At 33.8% G+C, this 27,154-nt stretch overlaps 1 protein-coding gene across 1 annotated transcript in view; it reads right to left on the reverse strand.

The window, feature by feature from the left end:
• The window catches only part of LOC143231297 (carbonic anhydrase 13-like), a 65,213-nt gene that overhangs the window by 31,182 nt on the left and 6,877 nt on the right, over positions 1-27,154 (reverse strand). Inside the window, exon 2 of the mRNA XM_076465847.1 lies at positions 8,435-8,632. Within this exon, the coding sequence (XP_076321962.1) occupies positions 8,435-8,632 (198 nt within the window). The remainder of the gene's footprint in view (positions 1-8,434; positions 8,633-27,154) is intronic.

The following is a 27,154-nucleotide window of genomic DNA, read 5'->3' on the forward strand; positions in this document are numbered from 1 at the left end:
TGTTGATTAACTTGCAATCTGTCTATCAGTGCTTATTTGTAATATGAATAACTCTGTGTTCTATGTTGATTAACTTGCAATCTGTCTATCAGTGCTTATTTGTAATATGAATAACTCTGTGTTCTATGTTGATTAACTTGCAATCTGTCTATCAGTGCTTATTTGTAATATGAATAACTCTGTGTTCTATGTTGATTAACTTGCAATCTGTCTATCAGTGCTTATTTGTAATATGAATAACTCTGTGTTCTATGTTGATTAACTTGCAATCTGTCTATCAGTGCTTATTTGTAATATGAATAACTCTGTGTTCTATGTTGATTAACTTGCAATCTGTCTATCAGTGCTTATTTGTAATATCAATAACTCTGTGTTCTATGTTGATTAACTTGCAATCTGTCTATCAGTGCTTATTTGTAATATGAATAACTCTGTGTTCTATGTTGATTAACTTGCAATCTGTCTATCAGTGCTTATTTGTAATATGAATAACTCTGTGTTCTATGTTGATTAACTTGCAATCTGTCTATCAGTGCTTATTTGTAATATGAATAACTCTGTGTTCTATGTTGATTAACTTGCAATCTGTCTATCAGTGCTTATTTGTAATATGAATAACTCTGTGTTCTATGTTGATTAACTTGCAATCTGTCTATCAGTGCTTATTTGTAATATGAATAACTCTGTGTTCTATGTTGATTAACTTGCAATCTGTCTATCAGTGCTTATTTGTAATATGAATAACTCTGTGTTCTATGTTGATTAACTTGCAATCTGTCTATCAGTGCTTATTTGTAATATGAATAACTCTGTGTTCTATGTTGATTAACTTGCAATCTGTCTATCAGTGCTTATTTGTAATATGAATAACTCTGTGTTCTATGTTGATTAACTTGCAATCTGTCTATCAGTGCTTATTTGTAATATGAATAACTCTGTGTTCTATGTTGATTAACTTGCAATCTGTCTATCAGTGCTTATTTGTAATATGAATAACTCTGTGTTCTATGTTGATTAACTTGCAATCTGTCTATCAGTGCTTATTTGTAATATGAATAACTCTGTGTTCTATGTTGATTAACTTGCAATCTGTCTATCAGTGCTTATTTGTAATATGAATAACTCTGTGTTCTATGTTGATTAACTTGCAATCTGTCTATCAGTGCTTATTTGTAATATGAATAACTCTGTGTTCTATGTTGATTAACTTGCAATCTGTCTATCAGTGCTTATTTGTAATATGAATAACTCTGTGTTCTATGTTGATTAACTTGCAATCTGTCTATCAGTGCTTATTTGTAATATGAATAACTCTGTGTTCTATGTTGATTAACTTGCAATCTGTCTATCAGTGCTTATTTGTAATATGAATAACTCTGTGTTCTATGTTGATTAACTTGCAATCTGTCTATCAGTGCTTATTTGTAATATGAATAACTCTGTGTTCTATGTTGATTAACTTGCAATCTGTCTATCAGTGCTTATTTGTAATATGAATAACTCTGTGTTCTATGTTGATTAACTTGCAATCTGTCTATCAGTGCTTATTTGTAATATGAATAACTCTGTGTTCTATGTTGATTAACTTGCAATCTGTCTATCAGTGCTTATTTGTAATATTAGTTTTAAGGCTTACTAGCACATTGTTGTCAGAACTCTTCTGGCCATGAGATCACCAATAAAGAACTCAAATACCAGTAAGCCTAAAGTCAGGGACCTGATTAGGTCAGTTGGCATTTCTATTGACTGAGATTTAAGTAAATTCAAAACATTAACTAGTCCATTAAAAAACACTAATAGAGAGGACTTTTAGCAGATGAACTGATAAACATTGACCCAGTGTGTTCATATGATAGTTGAATTGAATAAGACTTACGTTGAATGTATTAATATATCGATGGGTTACTTGTACCTTTTACTTTATTAACCTAATTTTGAAATTCAAGTTACTGTCAACTAGGTTGTTTAATATGTGTTTTCTTTTAACAAAGCTACTTTGAGCTATCTGCTGAGTCCAAGGTTGTTGAATACTGTACTGCCTAATCATTTCATTTACTGACAAGAAATACTTTCATATTGATTTTATTAAGCTCCAAAGCATATTGCAAGTAATTGTAGAAGCATTAAAAGTATATGTATTTATGTATGATTATAATTTTAAAATCATTCACTAAGAATAATGTCCTCTCTCAGTAATGTCTGAAAGATAAAGACCAAGAATGTTTCAGATAAAAATCCTCTTTGCCTTCGGAACTGTGGCTTTGTATCAAATAACTTTTGCTGTGTAAATTTACAAAATAATTATGTTTACATTAAATGAATAGTGGAAGAATGATCAAATTCTTGAAAAATGTACCAAAAATAAATTGGGATTAATTACTATCATGCATGACTAGATGATGCAAGTGTGATTCTACTAACTATGATCATAATGAATAGAGGTTGCAGGTATAATTCTATTAATTACCACCATACATGAATAGAGATTACAGATGTAATTCTAAATATTGCTTCTGTTTATGTGTGAATTACAACTGTGATAGTTAATCATTGTAATATGGTTATGAGTTTGCACATCCATAGCAGAGGCTGCTTACTGGATGCCCTCCTTCTAATCATTAGCTATAAGGAAGGGATAGCTATGCCTGAAACTTAGAGGTTTCATTTAGTTTAATCAGGGTGAATAAAATTTGTTCATTAACCATATACTTGAACCTGTAACTTCATAAGCAATTAATCTTTATAATGCCAAATTAAAAAAAACTTATAAATACTATACAGTGACATTGGAAGTACCAGGGCAACATCTCCCTCTGTTTTTCAATCTTTCCAAAGTAAAAATGCATCGAAATTTGGAAAACTACTGTTGGAAAACAGAAAAATGTGTACAATTTCATCCAGAACACAAAGAGTTTCTCCAAGGCCCTAAGATAAGCTCTGTACTCTGGCTATAGTGGGTGTGCCTGTGGATTATTCAAATAAACCTTGACCCTACCCTCCACTTTTAATTTGTCTTCTACACCTCTGCTATGAATATGTACTTTTATTTTTTATCTCAGCCTAAAAATGGCTGTTTCATAATATGTATTTTACAGTAACTGTAGTAATAAGTACAAAAAAGCATTTTCTCTGTATGTGACCTAGCTTACACATCTTTATATTATACTTTGACCACTTATGCTGTAAAGGTCATTTCATTTATACTTGCTACTTCAATCGTACTGTTAATTCACTACCTAGTCTTCCACTTTTACTTCAAAATACTGAAGTCAAGCACATCACTGTTTATTTATTTTAATTATATAACATGTTTCATTTTATCATTTATATCAGTCATCCCTTTATTCTTTCCTTAAACTGTGTGGTTTTTCTACCCATTTCTTTGTTTTGACTTTAACTTTCAAGTACTGTATTACCTAATACAAGTTTCTTCAACCATGCAGTTACTGTAACCTGTGATTTATGTTAACAATTTTAACCAAGCCCAGGTTAATGTTTCTCACTTTCCCGACCTATGTCACTGAAGTATCGTACCCCTGTAGTACCACAAGTTGTCTTAACAATACTGACATAATCATACATTGGTGTACTTAGAAACCAATGTGTGTCTTTATTTTGTATACTATTAATAGACCCTTTATAATTTTGATTCTTACACAACATAGTTAAAAAAAAAGTGTTGCACTGAATACGTGGAGGGTGTGATGAGAATGAGAAAGAATCCACAAAAACAATGTGTGTTCTGATGTTCTATATTTTGATAATGAATGTGTGGATGATTAAAACACGTTTATTTATTATATGTGTTATGATGTTCTATATTTTGACAATGAATGTGTGGATGATTAAAACACGTTTATTTATTATATGTGTTCTGATGTTCTATATTTTGACAATGAATGTGTGGATGATTAAAGCACGTTTATTTATTATATGTGTTCTGATGTTCTGTATTTTGACAATGAATGTGTGGATGATTAAAACACTTTTATTTATTATTATTCTAATTTACCATTGGTATGTATCTGTTTATGATCATTTCTGGTTCAGTAGTATTCCCAATTTTGCCACCCACATATTATTGTGACACCTTGCCACCCACATATTATTGTGACACTAGCCAAGACATATTATGTCAATATTTAATAAGTTTAAATGTATTTTCAGAACGGCTGGTATGGATATTAACACTTTTACTAATAAAGCAGAGAACAACGTTTAGACCTTCCTAGGTCATCTTCGGGTTAACAAAGAGAGAGTTTTGCAACTGACCGTTGCTGGACACATGTCCTAGGGACAAGAGTATAAACAGGTATGGGATTGTAGGGGGTGTTGTAGTTAGATGTTAGGTTATTAATTAGTATAGGTATAAAGGTGTTCCTTTATACTGGTTTAATTTTGGTTTTAGTTGTTGTATAAGAAGCTTCTTTGATTTTGCAAATCAAATAAACACAACATAACCATATAAAACACCCAGATTCTAAGCAGGGAAACAAATATAAACAAATGTAAGAAGCCCTACTCATACAACAACTAAAACCAAAATTAAAGCAATATAAAGGAACACCTTTATACCTACACTAATTAATAACCTAATATCTAACTGCAATGCCCCCTACAATATTGTATCCATTTATACTCTCATCCTTAAGACATGTCTGGCAACAGTAAGTTGCAAACACTTTATTAACCTGAAAATGACCTAGGAAGGTTGAAATGTTCTTCTCTACATTAGTAAAAGTGTTAATATCCATACCAGCTACTCTGAGATACATTTTTCTTTCAAGGGGGTTTCTTGTCATCAAGAAGATTCCATCAGTTTATCTATATGCTGTATATCCTATGACAAGATGAAGATTTCATTAGTTTATCTACATGCTGTATATCCTGTGACAAGATGAAGATTTCATCAGTTTATCTAGATGCTGTATATCCTGTGACAAGATGAAGATTTCATCAGTTTATCTACATGCTGTATATCTTGTGACAAGATGAAGATTTCATCAGTTTATCTAGATGCTGTATATCCTGTGACAAGATGAAGATTTCATCAGTTTATCTAGATGTTGTATATCTTGTGACAAGATGAAGATTTCATCAGTTTATCTAGATGCTGTATATCCTGTGACAAGATGAAGATTTCATCAGTTTATCTAGATGCTGTATATCCTGTGACAAGATAAAGATTTCATCAGTTTGCCTAGATGCTGTATATCCTGTGACAAGATGAAGATTTCATCAGTTTATCTAGATGCTGTATATCCTGTGACAAGATGAAGATTTCATCAGTTTATCTACATGCTGTATATCCTGTGACAAGATGAAGATTTCATCAGTTTATCTAGATGCTGTATATCCTGTGACAAGATGAAGATTTCATCAGTTTATCTAGATGCTGTATATCCTGTAACAAGATGAAGATTTCATCAGTTTATCTAGATGCTGTATATCCTGTAACAAGATGAAGATTTCATCAGTTTATCTAGATGCTGTATATCCTGTGACAAGATGAAGATTTTATCAGTTTATCTAGATGCTGTATATCCTGTGAAAAGATGAAGATTTCATCAGTTTATCTACATGTTGTATATCCTGTGACAAGATGAAGATTTCATCAGTTTATCTGGATGTTGTATATCCTGTGACAAGATGAAGATTTCATCAGTTTGTCTAGATGTTGTATATCCTGTGACAAGATGAAGATTTCATCAGTTTGTCTAGATGTTGTATATCCTGTGATAAGATGAAGATTTCATCAGTTTATCTAGATGCTGTATATCCTGTGACAAGATGAAGATTTCATCAGTTTATCTAGATGCTGTATATCCTGTGACAAGATGAAGATTTCATCAGTTTGTCTAGATGCTGTATATCCTGTGACAAGATGAAGATTTCATCAGTTTGTCTAGATGCTGTATATCCTGTAACAAGATGAAGATTTCATCAGTTTGTCTAGATGTTGTATATCCTGTGATAAGATGAAGATTTCATCAGTTTATCTAGATGCTGTATATCCTGTGACAAGATGAAGATTTCATCAGTTTATCTAGATGCTGTATATCCTGTGACAAGATGAAGATTTCATCAGTTTGTCTAGATGCTGTATATCCTGTGACAAGATGAAGATTTCATCAGTTTATCTAGATGCTGTATATCCTGTAACAAGATGAAGATTTCATCAGCTTATCTAGATGCTGTATATCCTGTGACAAGATGAAGATTTAATCAGTTTATCTAGATGTTGTATATCCTGTAACAAGATGAAGATTTCATCAGTTTACCTAGATGCTGTATATCCTGTGAGAAGATGAAGAATTCATCAGTTTATCTAGATACTGTATATCCTATGACAAGATGAAGATTTATTCAGTTTATCTAGATGTTGTATATCCTGTGACAAGATGAAGATTTAATCAGTTTATCTAGATGTTGTATATCCTGTGACAAGATGAAGATTTAATCAGTTTATCTAGATGTTGTATATCCTGTAACAAGATGAAGATTTCATCAGTTTATCTAGATGTTGTATATCCTGTAACAAGATGAAGATTTCATCAGTTTATCTAGATGCTGTATATCCTGTGACAAGATGAAGATTTAATCAGTTTATCTAGATGTAGTATATCCTGTAACAAGATGAAGATTTCATCAGTTTATCTAGATGCTGTATATCCTGTGACAAGATGAAGATTTAATCAGTTTATCTAGATGTTGTATATCCTGTAACAAGATGAAGATTTCATCAGTTTATCTAGATGTTGTATATCCTGTAACAAGATGAAGATTTCATCAGTTTATCTAGATGCTGTATATCCTATGACAAGATGAAGATTTAATCAGTTTATCTAGATGTTGTATATCCTGTAACAAGATGAAGATTTCATCAGTTTATCTAAATGCTGTATATCCTGTGACAAGATGAAGATTTCATCAGTTTATCTAGATGCTGTATATCCTGTGACAAGATGAAGATTTCATCAGTTTATCTAGATGCTGTATATCCTGTGACAAGATGAAGATTTCATCAGCTTATCTAGATGCTGTATATCCTGTGACAAGATGAAGATTTCATCAGCTTATCTAGATGCTGTATATCCTGTGACAAGATGAAGATTTCATCAGTTTATCTAGATGCTGTATATCCTGTGACAAGATGAAGATTTCATCAGTTTATCTAGATGCTGTATATCCTGTGACAAGATGAAGATTTCATCAGTTTATCTAGATGCTGTATATCCTGTGACAAGATGAAGATTTCATCAGTTTATCTAGATGCTGTATATCCTGTGACAAGATGAAGATTTCATCAGTTTATCTAGATGCTGTATATCCTGTGACAAGATGAAGATTTCATCAGTTTATCTAGATGCTGTATATCCTGTGACAAGATGAAGATTTCATCAATTTATCTAGATGTTGTATATCCTGTGACAAGATGAAGATTTCATCAGTTTATCTACATGCTGTATATCCTGTGACAAGATGAAGATTTCATCAGTTTATCTAGATGTTGTATATCCTGTGACAAGATGAAGATTTCATCAGTTTATCTAGATGTTGTATATCCTGTGACAAGATGAAGATTTCATCAGTTTATCTAGATGTTGTATATCCTGTGACAAGATGAAGATTTCATCAGTTTATCTAGATACTGTATATCCTGTGACAAGATGAAGATTTCATCAGTTTGTCTAGATGCTGTATATCCTGTGACAAGATGAAGATTTCATCAGTTTATCTAGATGTTGTATATCCTGTGACAAGATGAAGATTTCATCAGTTTATCTAGATGTTGTATATCCTGTGACAAGATGAAGATTTCATCAGTTTATCTAGATGCTGTATATCCTGTGACAAGATGAAGATTTCATCAGTTTATCTAGATGCTGTATATCCTGTGACAAGATGAAGATTTCATCAGTTTATCTAAATGCTGTATATCCTGTGACAAGATGAAGATTTCATCAGTTTATCTAGATGTTGTATATCCTGTGACAAGATGAAGATTTCATCAGTTTGTCTAGATGCTGTATATCCTGTAACAAGATGAAGATTTCATCAGTTTATCTAGATGTTGTATATCCTGTGACAAGATGAAGATTTCATCAGTTTATCTAGATGTTGTATATCCTGTGACAAGATGAAGATTTCATCAGTTTATCTAGATGTTGTATATCCTGTAACAAGATGAAGATTTCATCAGTTTATCTAGATGTTGTATATCCTGTGACAAGATGAAGATTTCATCAGTTTATCTAGATGTTGTATATCCTGTAACAAGATGAAGATTTCATCAGTTTATCTAAATGCTGTATATCCTGTGACAAGATGAAGATTTCATCAGTTTATCTAGATGTTGTATATCCTGTGACAAGATGAAGATTTCATCAGTTTATCTAGATGCTGTATATCCTGTGACAAGACAGGTACTTACTTGGTTCCTTACTGTTCACTTGAACTTTCCACCCATGTCCAGTATTTGATAACGTTGTACATTCCACCAAGTCATAATTCCATGTTAACGGACTGTCCTTTAGTTTTGGATCAACTTTGGCTTCAGAAGGGTCAATGTTAATAGGTGACTGTCTGCTTCCAGCCGCAGCAGGAAATTTACTACTCCATGTTGCTGGTCCTGTTGAGAAAACACCAAAAAACATAAATTATTTTACCAGTTGTGTACACACACACACACACATGTACTACAATATTTAACTTGCTATGTCATCCATCCCTGGTGGCTCAACAGTAAGTTTGGGGGCTTATAATGCTAAAAATTGGGTTTCAGTTCTCACAAGTAGACAAAGCATAGATAGCTTGTATAATTTTGTCTTTAACAACAAGTGGCATAAACACTTCCGAATGTCTGCTTCATTAGTTACGTGCACAAATAAACTGTTTCAAAGCTTTCTGTTGTTGGTTTTCTTTCTAGGTGTTGAATAAAGGTCAAGAACAGAAAGCATTTTATTATTTTGACTGAAAGTTTCATGAATTAACGACAGCTAAGTAAGAGGCCTAACTCTGAAATAAAGCTTGTCAAACTCCTTTTAGCATTATAGCACAGACTCAGTAAAGTTACAGCACTGAACTGACTTACTAGCTAACTAACTAATCAACACAACTCCTCTGATTTTATATTATTACAGTATTCCCCTTCAAGTCTCCGGAGAAGTCAAGATGTTGCATACGTACCATATATAATCATACCAAAACTTCCTCTATAGTAAACTATTAAAAACGTGTAAATTAATACATTTAAACAACCTACAACATTCCCCCTTCCTGGATTGTTAATATCTGTGAATGTAATATAAAAATAATGTTGTTATAATGTTTCTTCTCTTTGATGGGTTCTTTTAAATGTTTACTTTTCTTTATGCTCTGTAACTGTAGTTATAATTGTGCAACCTGCACCACACTAATGTAAAAATTAACACATTTGTCCAAAGTAACTCAATATGCACAACAGCTAACATGGATCTCAGAACATAAAAAACACTGCTTGATTCACTCTACTAGCTAGAAACAACTCTCTATCTTCTTGATGTTTTACTGTAAGCTTACTTGGCCAACTGCCCCACACTCTATCTTCTTGATGTTTTACTGTAAGCTCACTTGGCCAACTGCCCCTCACTCTATCTTCTTGATGTTTTACTGTAAGCTCACTTGGCCAACTGCCCCACACTCTATCTTCTTGATGTTTTACTGTAAGCTCACTTGGCCAACTGCCCCACACTCTATCTTCTTGATGTTTTACTGTAAGCTTACTTGGCCAACTGCCCCACACTCTATCTTCTTGATGTTTTACTGTAAGCTTACTTGGCCAACTGCCCCACACTCTATCTTCTTGATGTTTTACTGTGTTTACTTGGCCAACTGCCCCACACTCTATCTTCTTGATGTTTTACTGTGCTTACTTGGCCAACTGCCCCACACTCTATCTTCTTGATGTTTTACTGTAAGCTCACTTGGCCAACTGCCCCACACTCTATCTTCTTGATGTTTTACTGTAAGCTTACTTGGCCAACTGCCCCACACTCTATCTTCTTGATGTTTTACTGTAAGCTTATTTGGCCAACTGCCCCACACTCTATCTTCTTGATGTTTTACTGTAAGCTCACTTGGCCAACTGCCCCACACTCTATCTTCTTGATGTTTTACTGTAAGCTCACTTGGCCAACTGCCCCACACTCTATCTTCTTGATGTTTTACTGTAAGCTTACTTGGCCAACTGCCCCACACTCTATCTTCTTGATGTTTTACTGTAAGCTCACTTGGCCAACTGCCCCACACTCTATCTTCTTAATGTTTTACTGTAAGCTCACTTGGCCAACTGCCCCACACTCTATCTTCTTGATGTTTTACTGTAAGCTTACTTGGCCAACTGCCCCACACTCTATCTTCTTGATGTTTTACTGTGCTTACTTGGCCAACTGCCCCCACACTCTATCTTCTTGATGTTTTACTGTAAGCTTACTTGGCCAACTGCCCCACACTCTATCTTCTTGATGTTTTACTGTAAGCTTACTTGGCCAACTGCCCCACACTCTATCTTCTTGATGTTTTACTGTAAGCTTACTTGGCCAACTGCCCCCACACTCTATCTTCTTGATGTTTTACTGTAAGCTTACTTGGCCAACTGCCCCACACTCTATCTTCTTGATGTTTTACTGTAAGCTCACTTGGCCAACTGCCCCACACTCTATCACAGCCTTGGATATAACTTCCATTGTTCCACACCTTTATCATTTTCCTTCTTCTATCATGTTATCAAGGGCAGTTTGTAACAGTAAGTCCTTTGAAGTTACAACTGAAACAACTTCTTGTATAACCACTATTAACAGTACACGCTCACACGATCGTTAAGAAACTAAGGAATTTAAACCAACGAATTATTAATAGAAGAAATGACATTTATTTTATTCAACAATGTAGAAAAGAACAACTAACCCCTAATTTTGTAAAGGTAAAACTTTCAAAAAATTTTAATACATACACAAACATTATTCAAAATTTACAGAAAAAACTACTGAAAGCCATGTTGAACACAAAATATAAAGAACTACATGACTTACAAAAACAAAAAATGAATCTAGACCATCAACTGGCATGCTGCATTAAACCAGAGATTTACGGACTTATACAACGAAATATAAACCAAATCAATACTAAAAACGACAGAGACAAAAAGATCTGCCACAACAAAAAACTAGAAAAACTAAGATGCAAACAACAGAAAAGACACCAAAACGACAAACTGTTGACTAACCTCATAATTAACAGATCCGACCGTCAATTAAACACAGACGAGATACATCTACTTAACAAAGGACTCAACTTCGCTATAGCACCTAGGCACATTCCAACCATAGAAATCAAAACATGTTTAGAAGACCTAGCCAGGAGACTTGTGATACTTTCTACAGAGAACAAAAAACAAGGAAACAACTAAAACAACCAACAGAAAGAAGACAACTTAGATAATTTTATTGACATCCAACAGCCAACCTTCCCAGGTAAAATTACAAATTTATATTTTCCAGAAACACCTAAAAACAACATCTTAAACGATTTTTTCAAAGAATTTTCTCACAAAACCATCAACATAATTTCACAAAACAGAAAACTGAAAACAACCTTACAAAATAGACATTAATTGCATAAAAACCTAAAACAAGACAAAAACATAAAAAATTCTAAAAGCAGATAAAGGTAACGCTATAGTCATAATGAACACGAATGAATACATCCAAAAATGAATAACATCCTATCAGACACGAACAAATTTAAACCTATACACACAAATCCAACAAAGACACACGAGACGCAACTGAACAAATTACTACTACAAATGAAAAAGCCAACACAATTTCACAAACACTTTATTCCTACCTACGTAAAACCGACTCACGCACACCACAAATATACGGCATCCCCAAACCTCATAAACCAGATTGTCCATTACGACCAATAATGTCCACATATGAATCGTTTAATTACAACCTTGGTAAATACATAGCATGGGCATTCTCCAAATATGTAACATCAGCCAGCTCATTTATCAAAGACTCTTTAATTTCAAGTCTAATCTAAATCAACTTAATCATAAAGCCTTAATGGCCAGTTTCGATGTTATATCCCTCTTTTCAGAAGTTCCAACCACTGAAGCCTGCAAGATAGCCTTAGAACTCTATATCCGAGACCCTAACCCAACTATAGAAATTCCCAGTAACCAGTTAGCAACCCTCATAGAATTCACCACGATAAAGACAAACTTCATGTTCAACAACCAAAACTATATACAAACAAACGGCTCAAGCATGGGCAACCCAGTATCACCAGTTCTAGCCAATATTTTATGACACAAGTTGAAACACAAGCAATTAACACAGCATTACATCCACCACTATACTGGTATAGATATGTAGATGACACGGTTGGTGGATTCAAATCTACAGAACACATACTTAATTTTTCAATCACATTAACTCTATACATCCCAACATCAACTTCACATGTGAACAGGAAGAAAACAATCAAATATCATTTCTTAACCTCAAAATTACAAGAACTGATACACAATTTCAAACAGAAATCCACCGAAAAATCACCCATACTGGACTATACATTCCTTGGGACTCAGCACATGAAACAAAACAAAACTCAACATACTAAGAAACCAAATAAACACAGCCATAAAACTATGCTCACCAGATAAAATTAACGATGAATTAGACAAAATAAAACAATACTTCACCAACATCAATAAGTTTCCTCCACAAACCGTAGAAAACATTATACGCACACACCTAGACAGAAAGCAAAATCAACCAACTAAAGTAAATACAGCTCACGAATCAAAAACCACGAAACCATATACCGCTGTATACCATATATTCCTGACATCAGCAAACAAATAACCAACATTTGGCAAAAATTAGTAACAAAATATGACATTCCAATTAATACCAAATTTATTCAAAAACCCGGCACAAAACTGAGGTCTATACTATGTAAAAACTACACTGACAAACACCACACCAACATTATTTATAAAATACAATGTGATAACTGCCACGACTTCTATATTGAGAAACAAGTAGAAAAATGGAAACCAGATTCAAAGAACATAAAAAGTCACCTTCACACGTTTTCGAACACTGCAAGTCAAATAAACACAACATAACCATAGAAAACACTCAAATACTAAATAAAGAAACAAACATAAACAAACGTAAAATTAAAGAAGCCTTACTTATACAACAACTTAAACCCAAAATAAACCAATATAAAGGAACGCCTTTATACCTATATTAATATAATAAATAAAATTATATATTCAAACATCTAATACCGCCCTCTACATTTCGACACACAGTTACACAACCCCTTTCAAACATGTGGTCAGCTTCCGGTCAGTTACCTCTTTCTTTGTGAACCTGACGATGACCGAAGAAGGTCGAAACGTTGTTCGCTCTTTTATGTAAAGTGTTTTCTCAGCCCAAACGAGCCGTTTTTGCATATAAATTCTTGTATATCTCTTCTTTATGATTTAATAGTTGTCTAATTAATATTTTGAGCTCTTTGATCAGTGACAGATGATATTTCTAAACTATTTGATCAGTTAAGTTTTAATGCATGAATCTAGTTGTTTATTTGTGACTTTGATTTTGGTTACAATGCCAATTGGACAGCTTTCTTTAAAGTTTAACACTAACCTCGCTTCAGTTGAATTCACAATTCCTCATCATTTTAGCATCTATTATTTGGTCAAACAGAATGAATCCATCATTTCATTTGGACCATCTGAGTAACATAATTGGGTAATTTTTTGTGCATCTTCCATAACTTCAGTTTATAAATTGGTCAAAGTTGTTGAATTAGCCAGTTAAGTTCTCATATTGGATCAAACAGTGATGTAGTAGTAGTAGTACTTCCAGGAAAGTCTTACTGTGACACAAGAATGGTGGTAACAGGTGTAGAATAAATGTGTTTGAACTTGAAATTCAGATGTGGATAGAGGTATGGTTGGTTTGGCCCATAATTTATCAATTCATTTTCCAAATGTTTCATCTCAAATTTCTCTTTTTACTTCAATGATGGTACTTCTTCGAATGCACTGTTATTATATATCTGTACTTGATAATGTCTTTTTATATTTCTTCAAATTTATCATTATAATCATTCTGCACTTCCTAGGTGTCTTTTTTGTACAACAGCAATAGGTTTTTAAAATTTGTGTTTGTAATTCTTCTTCGAATGTTACATCTCTTTATTTTCACGATGACAAGAAACCCACTTGAAGTAAAAATGTATCTCAGGAAGGCTGATATTGATATTAACACTTTTATCAAAATATAGCTGAGAACAATGTTTTGGCCAGAAGATGACCTAAGAAGATTGAAACGGTGTTCTCTGCTATATTTTGGTTAAAAGTGTTCATACCAATACCAGCTGTCCTGAGATATACCTCTTTATTACATCATCTTCCATTAGTCTCTTCACCCTTATATCTTTTTAGTTTTCTATAATTTTCTTAATCTTCAGTTAATTTTGTGTTAACTTAGTTTTCTGTTCTTCTTAATCTTGTAAAGTCTTCTGTAATTTTCATATTGATCTTCCATTACCTTTTTGTAACTTTACTTTCTTTTATTATTTTTTTTTCTTTCTTCTTGCTCAACTTTCCTCTGTTTCATTACTCTCAGCAAATAATCAATCTCTCTTTAAGCATATAATTTTAAAGTTCGTCCACGATGTTATAAGTTTCTATCATTGGCCAGGTTCATTTTCATTATTTAGCAAAAATTATGCAAAGTATAGTATACCTAATAAGATCACAGCATTTAAATTTTTAACTGAAAGTTTTGATAATTTCGTGGTTTCATAAAATAATTATAACCAAATGATGGGCCTAGCTCATAAGGCTTAACCAGTCATTTACTTATTAATTTTTTCCTCATATCTATAGAACAAACTAAAAAAAAAAAAAAAAGAGTACAGTACTCAACTGACTTGCTAAAAGAAATTCACTGACTAATTGGTTAACCATGAACAACTCATATTTTTATATTCTTCTATTTTACCCCCTAAGTCTCTAGAAACTTCAGGCTGTTACATTCACGTCACTTCGATTTCTAAGTATCGCACGCCATCATCATGCTGTGCTATAACTTTACCTAGCAAACAATACAAGCAACTAAACTTGTTAAAACTTGAAACATATTATACAACATGATTGTGCATATAAAAGAAAAAAACTTTTAAACCAAGTTCAAACAATTATTGCATGCTGTTTTATACATGATGTAAGAATTGTATCATTGTTTAAAATAAAATGCAATAACTGTGCTGGATTTTACATCGGCGAAACGGGTAAAAAATTGGAAACCAGATTCACTGAACATAATAATAATAATAAAACCTCCCATGTTTACAACCATTGCAACTAAAAAAAAAACAACAACAACACAGTATATTCATATAAAATACTGCAAATTTAAACAAAGAATCTAATATCAATAAACATAAAAGCAAAGAAGCTATCGTAATTGAAGAAAACAGTCCTACACAAAATCAAGATCCCAATTTCAAGAGGCACCAAGATACTTATATTAGCGCAATATCCGGTCGTGTGATCTCTTTATTCTACATTGCATATATATATATATATATATATATACACTATTGTATATAAGTGAACTACTTGTATCAGATGGTGTATCACAATTTTGTCGAAACGTTGTACGGTTATAATAAGTTTTCCATTATCCAATCAAGTCGCCTTAAAACTTATGGTTTTGTTTGATAATTTGTTTTAAAAATACTGGCTTCTCAAATCATAATATTCTGAAGAAAAGAATAAGTTCAGTGTGTGTGTTTGAAATTGTATTTTCAGCACGAATGGATAAATATCCAATATGATTGGATATTGTAATATACGTACAATGAAATCTAATTGCATATCAATTCTGTATTGAATGAAATAATAAAACAAATTTTTATCAGTGGATTGTCTCACGGTAATATCATATTAGTACATGCATGTGCATCACAAGTAATAGCTATTGCATCATTTAGCTCAATGTTACTTTCTACTATCTTCTAAACCTGGTATAATTTTCCTTGGTATTAAATAATGGGTGGCCCAGCATGGTAAGGTGGTTAAAGCACTCGACTTGTAATCCGAGGGTCGCGGGTTCGAATCCCTCTCGTACTAAACATGTTCGCCCTTTCAGCCGTTCGGGCGTTATAATGTTACAGTCAATCTCACTATTCGTTGGTAAAAGAATAGCCCAAGAGTTGGTGGTGAGTGGTGATAACTTCCTTCCTTCTAGTCTTACACTCGTGTAGCTTTACGTAAATTCAAAACAGTCTGTCAAACTCTCTTTTTAAAAAAGACCCCCTAGTGGCATAGCAGCAAGTCTACTGCCTGAAAACGCTAGAAACCTGGTTTTGAGACACGAAGTGAGAAACGTACAGACAGACCGTTGTTTAGCTTTATTCTTAACTACAAACAATATAAATATGTAAATCAAAATACTGATAAAATAAGGAAGTGCATGGCTAGTTCACAATGATTAAAGCAAGAATCCGTGTAAACTGGAAATCTATTTCCCGGCTGGTAGACTTTTAATTTGCCTTTTCGAAAATCGTATATCTGTATCTGAGGGATAAGTTAATTAACATATAAAGCAAAAACAATTTTCTGCTGAAAATTTATGAAACAACAAAACCTGTTTTGTTTGATTTGAATTTCTCACAAAACTACACGAGGTCTTTATGCGCTAGCCTTCCCTAATTTAGCAGTGATAAACTAGAGAGAAAGCAGTTAGTCAACACCGTCCCCCAATAACTCTTGGGCTACTCTTTTACCAAAGGATACTGGGATTGACAGTTACATAATAACGCCCTCACGGCTGAAAGAATGAGCATGTTAAAAGAACAGAGCTGACAGAGCAAATATTCGTAGCACTATCGACAGGTTGAAGAACCTAATCAGTTTAATCTTTTGATGACGTAAGCGGGTGACCGTGCACCAGAAACTGAAGTAATTTTCTTGTTGAAATTGTAAATATCATTAAATGTATACAGAAATAATGAACAAAGAGAAAGCAATTTCAGTGTTTACCAAGCCAGTTTTATATCATAAGCCATATACATCTGTCCTGTCTAACCAGAAGCTTGTATTTTAATACAGCATAGTAATAAAATAAATTAATTTGCACAACTGAAATCAAAATTAGGATTTTAAAGTACTTAAAATTGTTCAACGTTTTGTTGTGCAATACGTCTGTTTGAACTTCATAGATGAAAGAGAGGCTATTAGCGTTGTCTTCCATTATTATCATAACGATCCTTGCTTTCCCATCAGGACTCATTGATTCGACTTTTACTTTTCGTTGTTGATAAAGAAACATTAGTCTTTGCGTGCAGACTGTCTTCATTACTGAAAGGGACTAGGCTGGGCTGATCATTAGGGCTGATCATTATTCTACAGGACAATAAATAAGTGGCTTATATTATTTACTTGAAAGTGGCCTAGACGAGTAATTTGTTTTATGAGGTAGTGTGTCGTCCGTCTGTCAAAATGACGTCACACAAAGCACATTTAACGTTGCAATTTGTACTGTCGCGAAGTCATTAAAATGTGCGCATGTTATGACTCACAAGAATAATTATGCACTCTCTAGGTTACAACACAGCATGGTATACGAACTTCAAAAGCAAGAAATAAAAACATTTATTATTCTTGATTTTGGTTGTATTTAGTCTTGAAACAAAACAATTTCGGCGACCCAAGTGCCTTAATATCGGTTGTCCTAAACTAGTGAATGAAGGTCTTAAGCCTAAATGTAGCTCACCATTGTTTAAGTAAATTGTAGATCATTTATATTATTTTTTAAGAATATAACTATGCAATGCGTTATCTGTGTTCTATCAACTGAGGGGAATCGAACTTTAGATTTTAACGTTGTAAGTCTATAAATGTATTATTGGTTTACCTGGCGACAACACACACACGACATCAAGTATTTGTTTACCCAAAAATAAAATATATCGGAACTTATTTTAATAATTTTTACTGATATTTATAACGTTACTAAATAGTTCTTAACACGAAGGCCCAACATTGCCAGGTAGTTAGGGCGTTTAACTGGCAATCTGAGGGTCGCGGGGTCGAACCCCCGTCGCACCAAACGTGCTTGCCCTTTCATTGGTAAAAGAGTAGCCCAAGAGTTGGCGGTGGGTGGTGATGACTAGCTGCCTTCCCTCTAGTCCCTCTAATTAGGGATATGTAGCTTTGCGCGAAATACAAAAACAAACAAACACGTCAACACACAATAATAGTTGTTAAAACATGTTCTAAATTCGAAAGCAACATTCAGCGTTTATGGTGTTAACATATGAATTTTAAAAATTAAAAGATAATATGGATTTTTAGAGTTATTCTTTCTTTTATTGTTTATTTGTAAATAAGCACACAGCTACACGATTGGCTATCTGTACTCTGCCCACCACAGGTATCAAAACCCAGATCTGACACTAATATTTTATCATTTAATTTGTATTTATTTATTTCTGGTGACGTTAGTTTTGTTTACGAATTCTAATCAGCGATAATTTGAAAATAGTACTTGTAGAAGGTTTGGACTATTACATAAAATGAAAACCATAAAAACCAACACAATGTTTGGTGATGGAATTATTTGTTGCTTGTAGTTATTATTACACGAACATCTGGGGAAAAGTAACATGTAAAGTAATGTCAACTACAATATATTTACTACATCCAGAGCGACGAGACCTTTTGGTCAGTTTCAGGAGAATCGTAATCCGAGGGTCGCGAGTTTGAATCCCCATCATACCAGACATGCTCACCCTTTCAGCCGTGAGGGCGTTATAATGTGACGGTCAATCTCACTATTAGTTGGTAGAAGAGTAGCCCAAGAGTTGGCGGTGTGTGGTGATGACTAGCTGCCTTCCCTCCAGTCATACACTGCTAAATTAGGGACGGCTAGCGCAGATAGCCCTCGTGTAGCTTTGCGCGAAATTCAAAAACAAACAAACCAATCAATTCCAGGTGTCTTGCGGTCGACTGAGATATAATAACGTTATCTGTGACAGTAGCTGTTACGGAGTGAAACGGATAAATAATTGACGTCACAACACATTAAAATGTGGTTCTGGCCTGAGGATTGTCTTCAAGGTTAAAGTATTTATTCGTTTTAATATTCTGAGTGATTTATTTATTATATTTTTTTAACTCGCTCATTCATGATAACGAGGAACTCACCTGAAGTAAAAATATATTCCCAAGACGACTGGTATGGGTATTAAAACATTAATTAGAATAAAGTACAAAACAACGTTTTGACCTTACTAAGTCATATTTTGGTTAACAAAGAGAGTTTGCAACGGACCTTTGCCGAGCTCGTCTTAAGGACGAGGGTGTTCTAAATACTGGTACAGTATTGTTGATGGTACAGTTGCTGGTCAGAGGTTCGATTCCCCTCGGTGGACTCAGCAGATAGCCCGATGTGGCTTTGCTTTAGGAAAACACACATACACAATTGCTGGATTCACATCTACAGAACACACACTTAATTTTTTCAATCACATTAACGCTATACATTCCAACATTAAGTTCACCTGTGAACAGGAAGGAAGCAATCAAATATCATTTTTTAACCTCAAAATTACAAGAACCGATACACAATTCAAAACAGAAATCCATATAAAAATCACCCATACTGGATTATACATTTCCTGGGATTCAGCACATGAAACAAAACAAAGACTCAGGATACTAAGAAACCAAATAAACACAGCCATAAAATTATGTTTATCAGATAAAATTAATGATGAATTAGACAAAACAAAACAATACTTCATCAACATCAATAAGTTTCCTCCACAAACCGTAGAAAACATTATACAGTCACACACCTAGAGCAACAACAATAAATCCCAAGATACAACAAACTACGAAACCTTGCATTTGCTGCATACCATATATTCCCGACATCAGCGAAAAAATAACCAACATTTTATAACAAAACACAACGTTTCAGTAAACACCAAATTTATCTAAAAACCAGGTACAGAACTCAAGTCCATAATATGTAAAATCTACATTGACAAACACTACATCAGCATTATTTATAAAATGCAATGCAACAACTGCCACAGCTTGTATATTGGAGAAACAAGTACGAAAATGGAAGCCAAATTCAAATAATACACACATACAAAAAACAACAACAAAAACACCTTCACAAATTTTTGAACATTGCAAACCAAATAAACAAAACATAACCATAGAAGACACCCAAATACTAAGTAGGGAAGCAGATATAAACAAACACAAAATAAAAAGCCCTAAAATGAAAACAATATAAAGGAATACCTTTATTCCTATACTAACTAATAACCTGACATATAACTGCAACGCCCCCTACTATCCCTTACTTGATTACACTCACGTCCTTAAGACATGCTTGGCAACGATCAGTTGCAAACTTTTTTTGATAACCTGAAGATGGCCTAAGAAGGTCAAAACGTTGTTATGTACTTTATTTTAGTTAAAGTTCTAATACCCATACCATCCGTCTTAAGAATACATTTTTACTTGCTCATTATTAAAAAGAAACAGCATAAGCTAGTCTTCTTCAGAACGATCGTTTAGTTAGCCTTTAGACTTTCACTGTCGCTCTATGCTATATATGGTTCTGTATTTCATACAGTCTTTGGAAGTAAGTGAAATGTGGATGCCAAATATTGTGAACCAGTACGTTGGTAAACAAACGCGTAACCTCCGAGTAGAATGACGCACATTTATAAAGACGAAGTTCACACGAGGAAAAAACAACAACAATAAAATAAAACATTATTCAAATCTAAATCTTATAACACCTAAATATCCATCCTTTGTTTCCTATCAAATATCCCTTCCTTCGGAGTGATCCCCGGCGTCTCAGTGGTCAGTCAATAAGTTTACAGAAATAGGGTTTCTCGGTGGGCAAAGCACCGGTAGTTCATTATGGGTTGGTAGTTTTTAGAGCAAAGCCACATTGGTTCATCTGCTGTGCCCACCGTAGGAAATCGAACCTTGGATTTTAGCTCTTTGGGTCCATATACTTACTTCTGTCCAATTATGTTGTTTTGTGTTTTATAACAAGTAAACCATTAGAAAGAAAAAACACACACAAAAAAAAAACGGGTATTTCAAAACCTAACCCGAATCTTCATGGAATGTAGACAAAAATACTGTAAGAATGTGTAAGTAATGAACCTAACCAATGAATTCCAAATCACCAAGTGAGAGAAAAACAGTACTTTGAACATAAAAAACAAATCACATTTTGTTTCAGCTTATGAAGTTGCAACAGCGAGATGTAGTTTGATTTTTTTTTTTAATTACAGTAAAACCTGTCTAAGGCGGAATTGCACAGGACCGAGGAAAATGAAGTTGCAACAGCGAGATGTAGTTTGATTTTTTTTTAATTACAGTAAAACCTGTCTAAGGCGGAATTGCACAGGACCGAGGAAAATGAAGTTGCAACAGCGAGATGTAGTTTGAATTTTTTTTTTAATTACAGTAAAACCTGTCTAAGGCGGAATTGCACGGGACCGAGGAAAATTTCCAGCATAGATATATTGAACGTGCATTTCCTTAATTATATATAATTTGTGAGCAGGACGTAATACTTGCTTGACTCAAGGGAAGTAAGACGTTGGTGAATAAAGTTATTATACTGTTTATGTTATATTCATTAGAATAACAATAAACATAGACATTCAAAATATACACAAGTACATAAAATCTTAATCTAATTTATTTGAAGAAAGTGTCCAATTTCAACTGTTTCGTTTTCTTAATGGACTTTCTCATGCGGTTAAAAGAGAACGTGAATTCCATGGCCTCATTGTGAAGTTCATTTTTAACCTTCATATTTGCATATTATTTGATAGCGTTAATATAACTTAACACTTGTGATGAGGTAGGAATTTCTATTTCTTTACTATCTTTTAAAATTAGGGAAGATAGAAATTTATTTTTTCGTGAAAATTATTTAAAGAGTAGAATTTTGCAATTAAAAGACAAATATATTTCTACAAATCATGAATCGAATTAACTGTAAAAATAATGACGGCAGACAAAATAACAGAATATATTTAACCAATACTTACTGCAACAAAATGTCCGAGAATTATTAATATTTAAACAAATTATTAATTAAATAAGAAATTAGTATTTAATCAAAAACGTTTTGTTTTTTTTTCTGCCTTACTCAGGTTTTGATCCTGCTTGTTGATAGATGAAGTTGGTGAAAGATAGTTTTCTGTCCGCGTTACGCAGGTTCCGTCATATAGAGGGCGTTTTATAAGAGAAATCTTAAGATAATGTTACAGTGTTTTGATATTTCCGGTTTGTACAGGTTTTACTGCATTTGGAGACTAAAGGTATTTTTCTACCTTTATTATCGAACGTTTCTAAAATTGTTTAGCCTTCACTGCAAGTTTTAAGAAGAACAAAGCGTTACAACAACAGTTTAAATCAAAGAATGGGCCTGGCATGGCCAAGCGTGATAAGGCGTGCGACTCGTAATCTGAGGATCGCGGGTTCGCATCCCCGTCATGCCAAACATGCTCGCCCTTTCAGCCGTGGGGGTGTTCTAATGTATCGATCAATCCCACTATTCGTTGGTAAAAGAGTAGTCCAAGAGTTGGCGGTGGATGGTGATGACTAGCTGCCTTCCCTTTAGTCTTACACTGCTAAATTAGGGACGGCTAGCACAGAAAGCCCTCGAGTAGCTTTGTGCGAAATTAAAACAAACAAACAAACAAAACAAAGAAACGTTATAATAACTGCTTAAAATAAGAAAACGTTGCAACAGTTTGTTCTAGATCTTCACATTAACTTAGATAAACAAATTATTCTTTCTGTCAAATACTTTCCAAAGTATTACTTTGTTATTTAAACTCAGTTTTAGTCATCATCACTAACTTTCTCGCTAATGTTCACCACTTTCAAGACAATGTATGGATGTGCGCTACCAGTTTTAGTTTTAGGGGGGAGAATTTTAATACCATCAACACTATTGGATCTTTGATCCGTTTTGCGGTGCTACCAGTTGATTATTTTGACTTTCAGGCCTATCGACTGCCTGTCAACGTATTAAGATCTCCCTTCCCCATTACTGAGGATGCGCGCAGGAGTTGATTGGTTGGATTGCGGCCGCGCAGTTAAGAGGGAACGCTATTCGTGTTCGTAAATAATAATTTTGATCTGTTCACGTGCTCCTGTAACGTAGCTTGGTAAAGATCCAATAAAATGCTTTTAAGAGCTCTTTACTAGCAAACATTCAACGAAAACTTTATAACTGTTTCTTAAGTAAAACTACGGAGTTTTATTTTCACGTTTCTTGCTAGGCTTCTTAAAATGTCTAATTACATAGTCCTACAATAATCCAGAGTTAAATTAATTAACTTTTTGTTGCAGAGGTGTAGTGAGGTAGGAGAGCGTGAACATCGCACGTGTATAGTTTGTTGTTTTTTTTAGCCAAAACCCGCCATTTCGAATGAATTTCATCTTATTCGGTTATGTGTAATATTTCGCATTCCGTCTTTATTTTGTATTACACCACAACTGATCAGTAGTGAAGTCCTCAGATGTCGAGCCTGTGTTCGAGTCATGACTTACTTACCCTCTCCTGAAGACTGTTTGAGCATTAAATTAATCGAAAAAGTTTTGCAAATATTACGCTGTATCAGTTGGAGAGGGGAACTGATTTTTATGCCTGCTGATTTACTGCTAATAATACGGGAATGAGCCTCGGGTTAAACTACTACTATAACTTAGGTTAAACCTTGTCAGCCTAAGTTGTGGTGGTAAGTTTAAATTTATCACTATAACTAAAGTTAAACTTATAATCATAACTTTGGTTAATGTCTGTTTGTTTTGAATTTCGTGCAAAGCTACACGAGGGTTATCTGCGCTAGCCGTCTCTCATTTAGCAGTGTAAGGCTAGAGGGAAAGCAGCTAGTCATCACACCCCTACCGCCAACTCTTTGGCTACTCTTTTATCAACGAATAGTGGGATTGATCGTAACATTCTAACGCCCCCACGACTGAAAGGGCGAGCATATTTAGTGTGAAGAGGATTCGAACCGCGACCCTCGGATTACGAGTTATCGACTTAGAATAAACCTATCACCATAACTTTAACAATAACAAACGCGTTTACCTTCTATCTTTAGTCCAAACAATTAATTACAAAACAAAAGGTTCACAAACTAACTTAATTGTCTGAACACACGAAACACACCCATTAAAATCAAATACAGTATCCGGCTTTAATTTTTCAACGCTAAAGATTGCAGTTGTATGGGTAACAACAGCTGTGGCTGTGAGACAATAGATTGATGCAGGACATCTGTTGTTAAGCCAACACTACAGCTGTAGCATCATGTTTCACTTCAGAATAGCTTCCAAAGCTATAATCTACTGTCTAAAACAGAGGCACAGGAGGTGCACTTTTTCAGTTTGTTTCTTGTTTGTCACGCAAAGCTACAGGAGGGCTTTCTGCGCTAACAGTCCTTAATTTGGTAGTGTAAGACTACAGGAAAGGCACCTAGTCATCAGCTACCCACCGCCAACTCTTTTATTAACAAATAATGGGAATGAATGATCAAAACATTATAACGCCCCCACGGCTAAAAGGGCGAGCATGTTTTTGGTGTAACATGGTTTCGAACACGTGATTCTTAGATTATGAGTCGATCGCTCTAACCACCTGGCGACAGATACTTGTAATAAAAATACATCATAATAAAAAATATTACTGTGAGGTTTAGCAGATATTCTAGGTATAAAATGTCCTCAAACGTGAAGTAGGACGCAAATTTCCCTGCTTTTCGACACATTTATGTTGCGACCTTTACAGGGGAGATCCTGATATAGAAATACAGTTTCTTGGTTTTGAATTCCCAAGTAAAAGGAAAAGTCTTCCTTCCCATGAGCTCAGGAGTGAATAACCTCGCCGGACCTCCCTCTGTCTCTTTCTTTGATAAGATCCTATATTAAATAAGATCCTATATTAGGACGGCAACAAGCTTGTAAACAAAAAGTAAACAACTCACTAGCAGCAATAGTTTCTCCAGCTCACAGTGTAAGTGTAAAAACGTTAATAAAATAAAAACAGATATCTATTAAACGTGTAAAGTGACATATATCTATTTATTATTATTTCAGTCATTATTAATGTATCAAGTGTCTATATGCAAACTGAAGCCAAAAACTATGTTTGTTTTTATGCTTAAATACAGATGTGACTTAAAGTTGATTTGTGGACTTTACAGCATAACCTGTTCGTTCGCCTGAGCTCCTGGGCAGTTGTCTCTTTGCCCTCCACATTGTCAAGATCCTGTCCATGATAGAGAAATATTTTTAAAACAGATTTTGTCTTTTTGCAATGCTTCTCTGAGCTACATAATGAAAACATTCGACAACATCAGTAACTGGTTATCACGTTAACCTTGTTTTTCTTTTCCAATAATATGTTGTCACATGATCTAGGGTTAGGCAGTATTGTCAATACTTTAAATTTAGGTAACGTTTTAATATGGATAAATTATTTTAAGAACTTGTGTCAATTAAAGAGACTTTTCCTTTAATTTCGTCCATTGAATATTGGAAAAAAATATGATAATCTTGGTGAAAAATGGCGATACACATTAAAATGTTTAAATTACGTATCGTATATATACCACCATGGTCTGGTTTTCAAGAAATAATATCTTTTGTAGTCGCTACGAGATGGCGAAAAGAAAGAAGTCTGTATTATTGGTTTACTGGTATATAAATAATAAAAGTTCTTTCTCTGAATTCTGTGAGAGAATTTTAGGCAACAGAACTATAACGAGTGCTTCAAAAGAGTAAATATATATATTTGAAATTTAAAATGGAAAAACAAACTAAAGTTAATTAAAAGTTCCCGTGTTTCCATTATACGTATAAGTATATATAACATTGGTGTCTTGAGTCACAAGTAAAAATGATTTTTTTTTTATATTTATTGTAACCTTTTATTTATTATTAATAAAAATATGTGAAATGTTTCCTTTATGTTTTACTACCAACTACTGTGGATGTGTTGATTTACTTTGTGACCAAGTGTGACCAGGGGAAGAAGGGTCAAAAAGGGGCCTAAACACTTGGCAACCCTATCCCCGATCACGCTGCTTTTAGTGTTCATATTGCAGAGTCGAGTGTTGCCACGGTAACACGAGTCACAGAATTCGCGGATTGAGCACGTGTCTCGGACTGGAAGTGTGACCTGTACTCAAATCTCCCAGATAAGATTGTGCATGCTTGTTGTTGATGTTCGTTAAAGATACATTTGTCCCTCAGTTTCTTTCATCATAACAGTACATATACCATTACTCGAATTGCAGCTACATAATAAGAGAACTTCATAAATATGCTACGAAAGAAGTACGACCCCTGGTGGCTCAGCAGTAAGTCTGAGATATTATCGTGCTATAAAGTGGGTTTAGATATTCGCAGTATAATAGTTCATTGTGTACTTTCAGGCTTAACTAGAAAGAAAAAAGTAAGCACATGTAGTTAGTACTGGTGGTCTCGTACAAATAAATACGGTGAATTTGATAACCTCATTAATCAAAATACGTTTTAACAGTAGTAACACAAATACTGATAACTGTTACATATTATAATTTATTTCGGACAAGACTTCGATTTATTATGTTACGTATATTAACGTATTACTGTTACAAGTAACTGAACATCAGAGTTTAGAGTTTAATGAAAACAATAATATGTAATAAATTTATGTTATGCACCAGCAAGATTGATAAACATAATTTATAATAACGGTTTCTACTAATGAATTGATATACATAATTTATAATAACGGTCACTACTAATAGATTGATACACATAATTTGTAAAAACGTTTGTTACTAATAGATTGATACACATAATTTATAATAACGGTCACTACTAATAGATTGATACACATAATTTATAATAACGGTGACTACTGATAGATTGATACACATAATTTATAATAACGGTGACTACTAATAGATTGATACACATAATTTGTAAAAACGTGTGTTACTAATAGATTGA

The sequence above is a fragment of the Tachypleus tridentatus genome, chromosome 11 (assembly GCF_004210375.1).
Source record: "Tachypleus tridentatus isolate NWPU-2018 chromosome 11, ASM421037v1, whole genome shotgun sequence".
In the NCBI taxonomy this organism is placed as follows: Eukaryota; Metazoa; Arthropoda; class Merostomata; order Xiphosura; family Limulidae; genus Tachypleus; species Tachypleus tridentatus.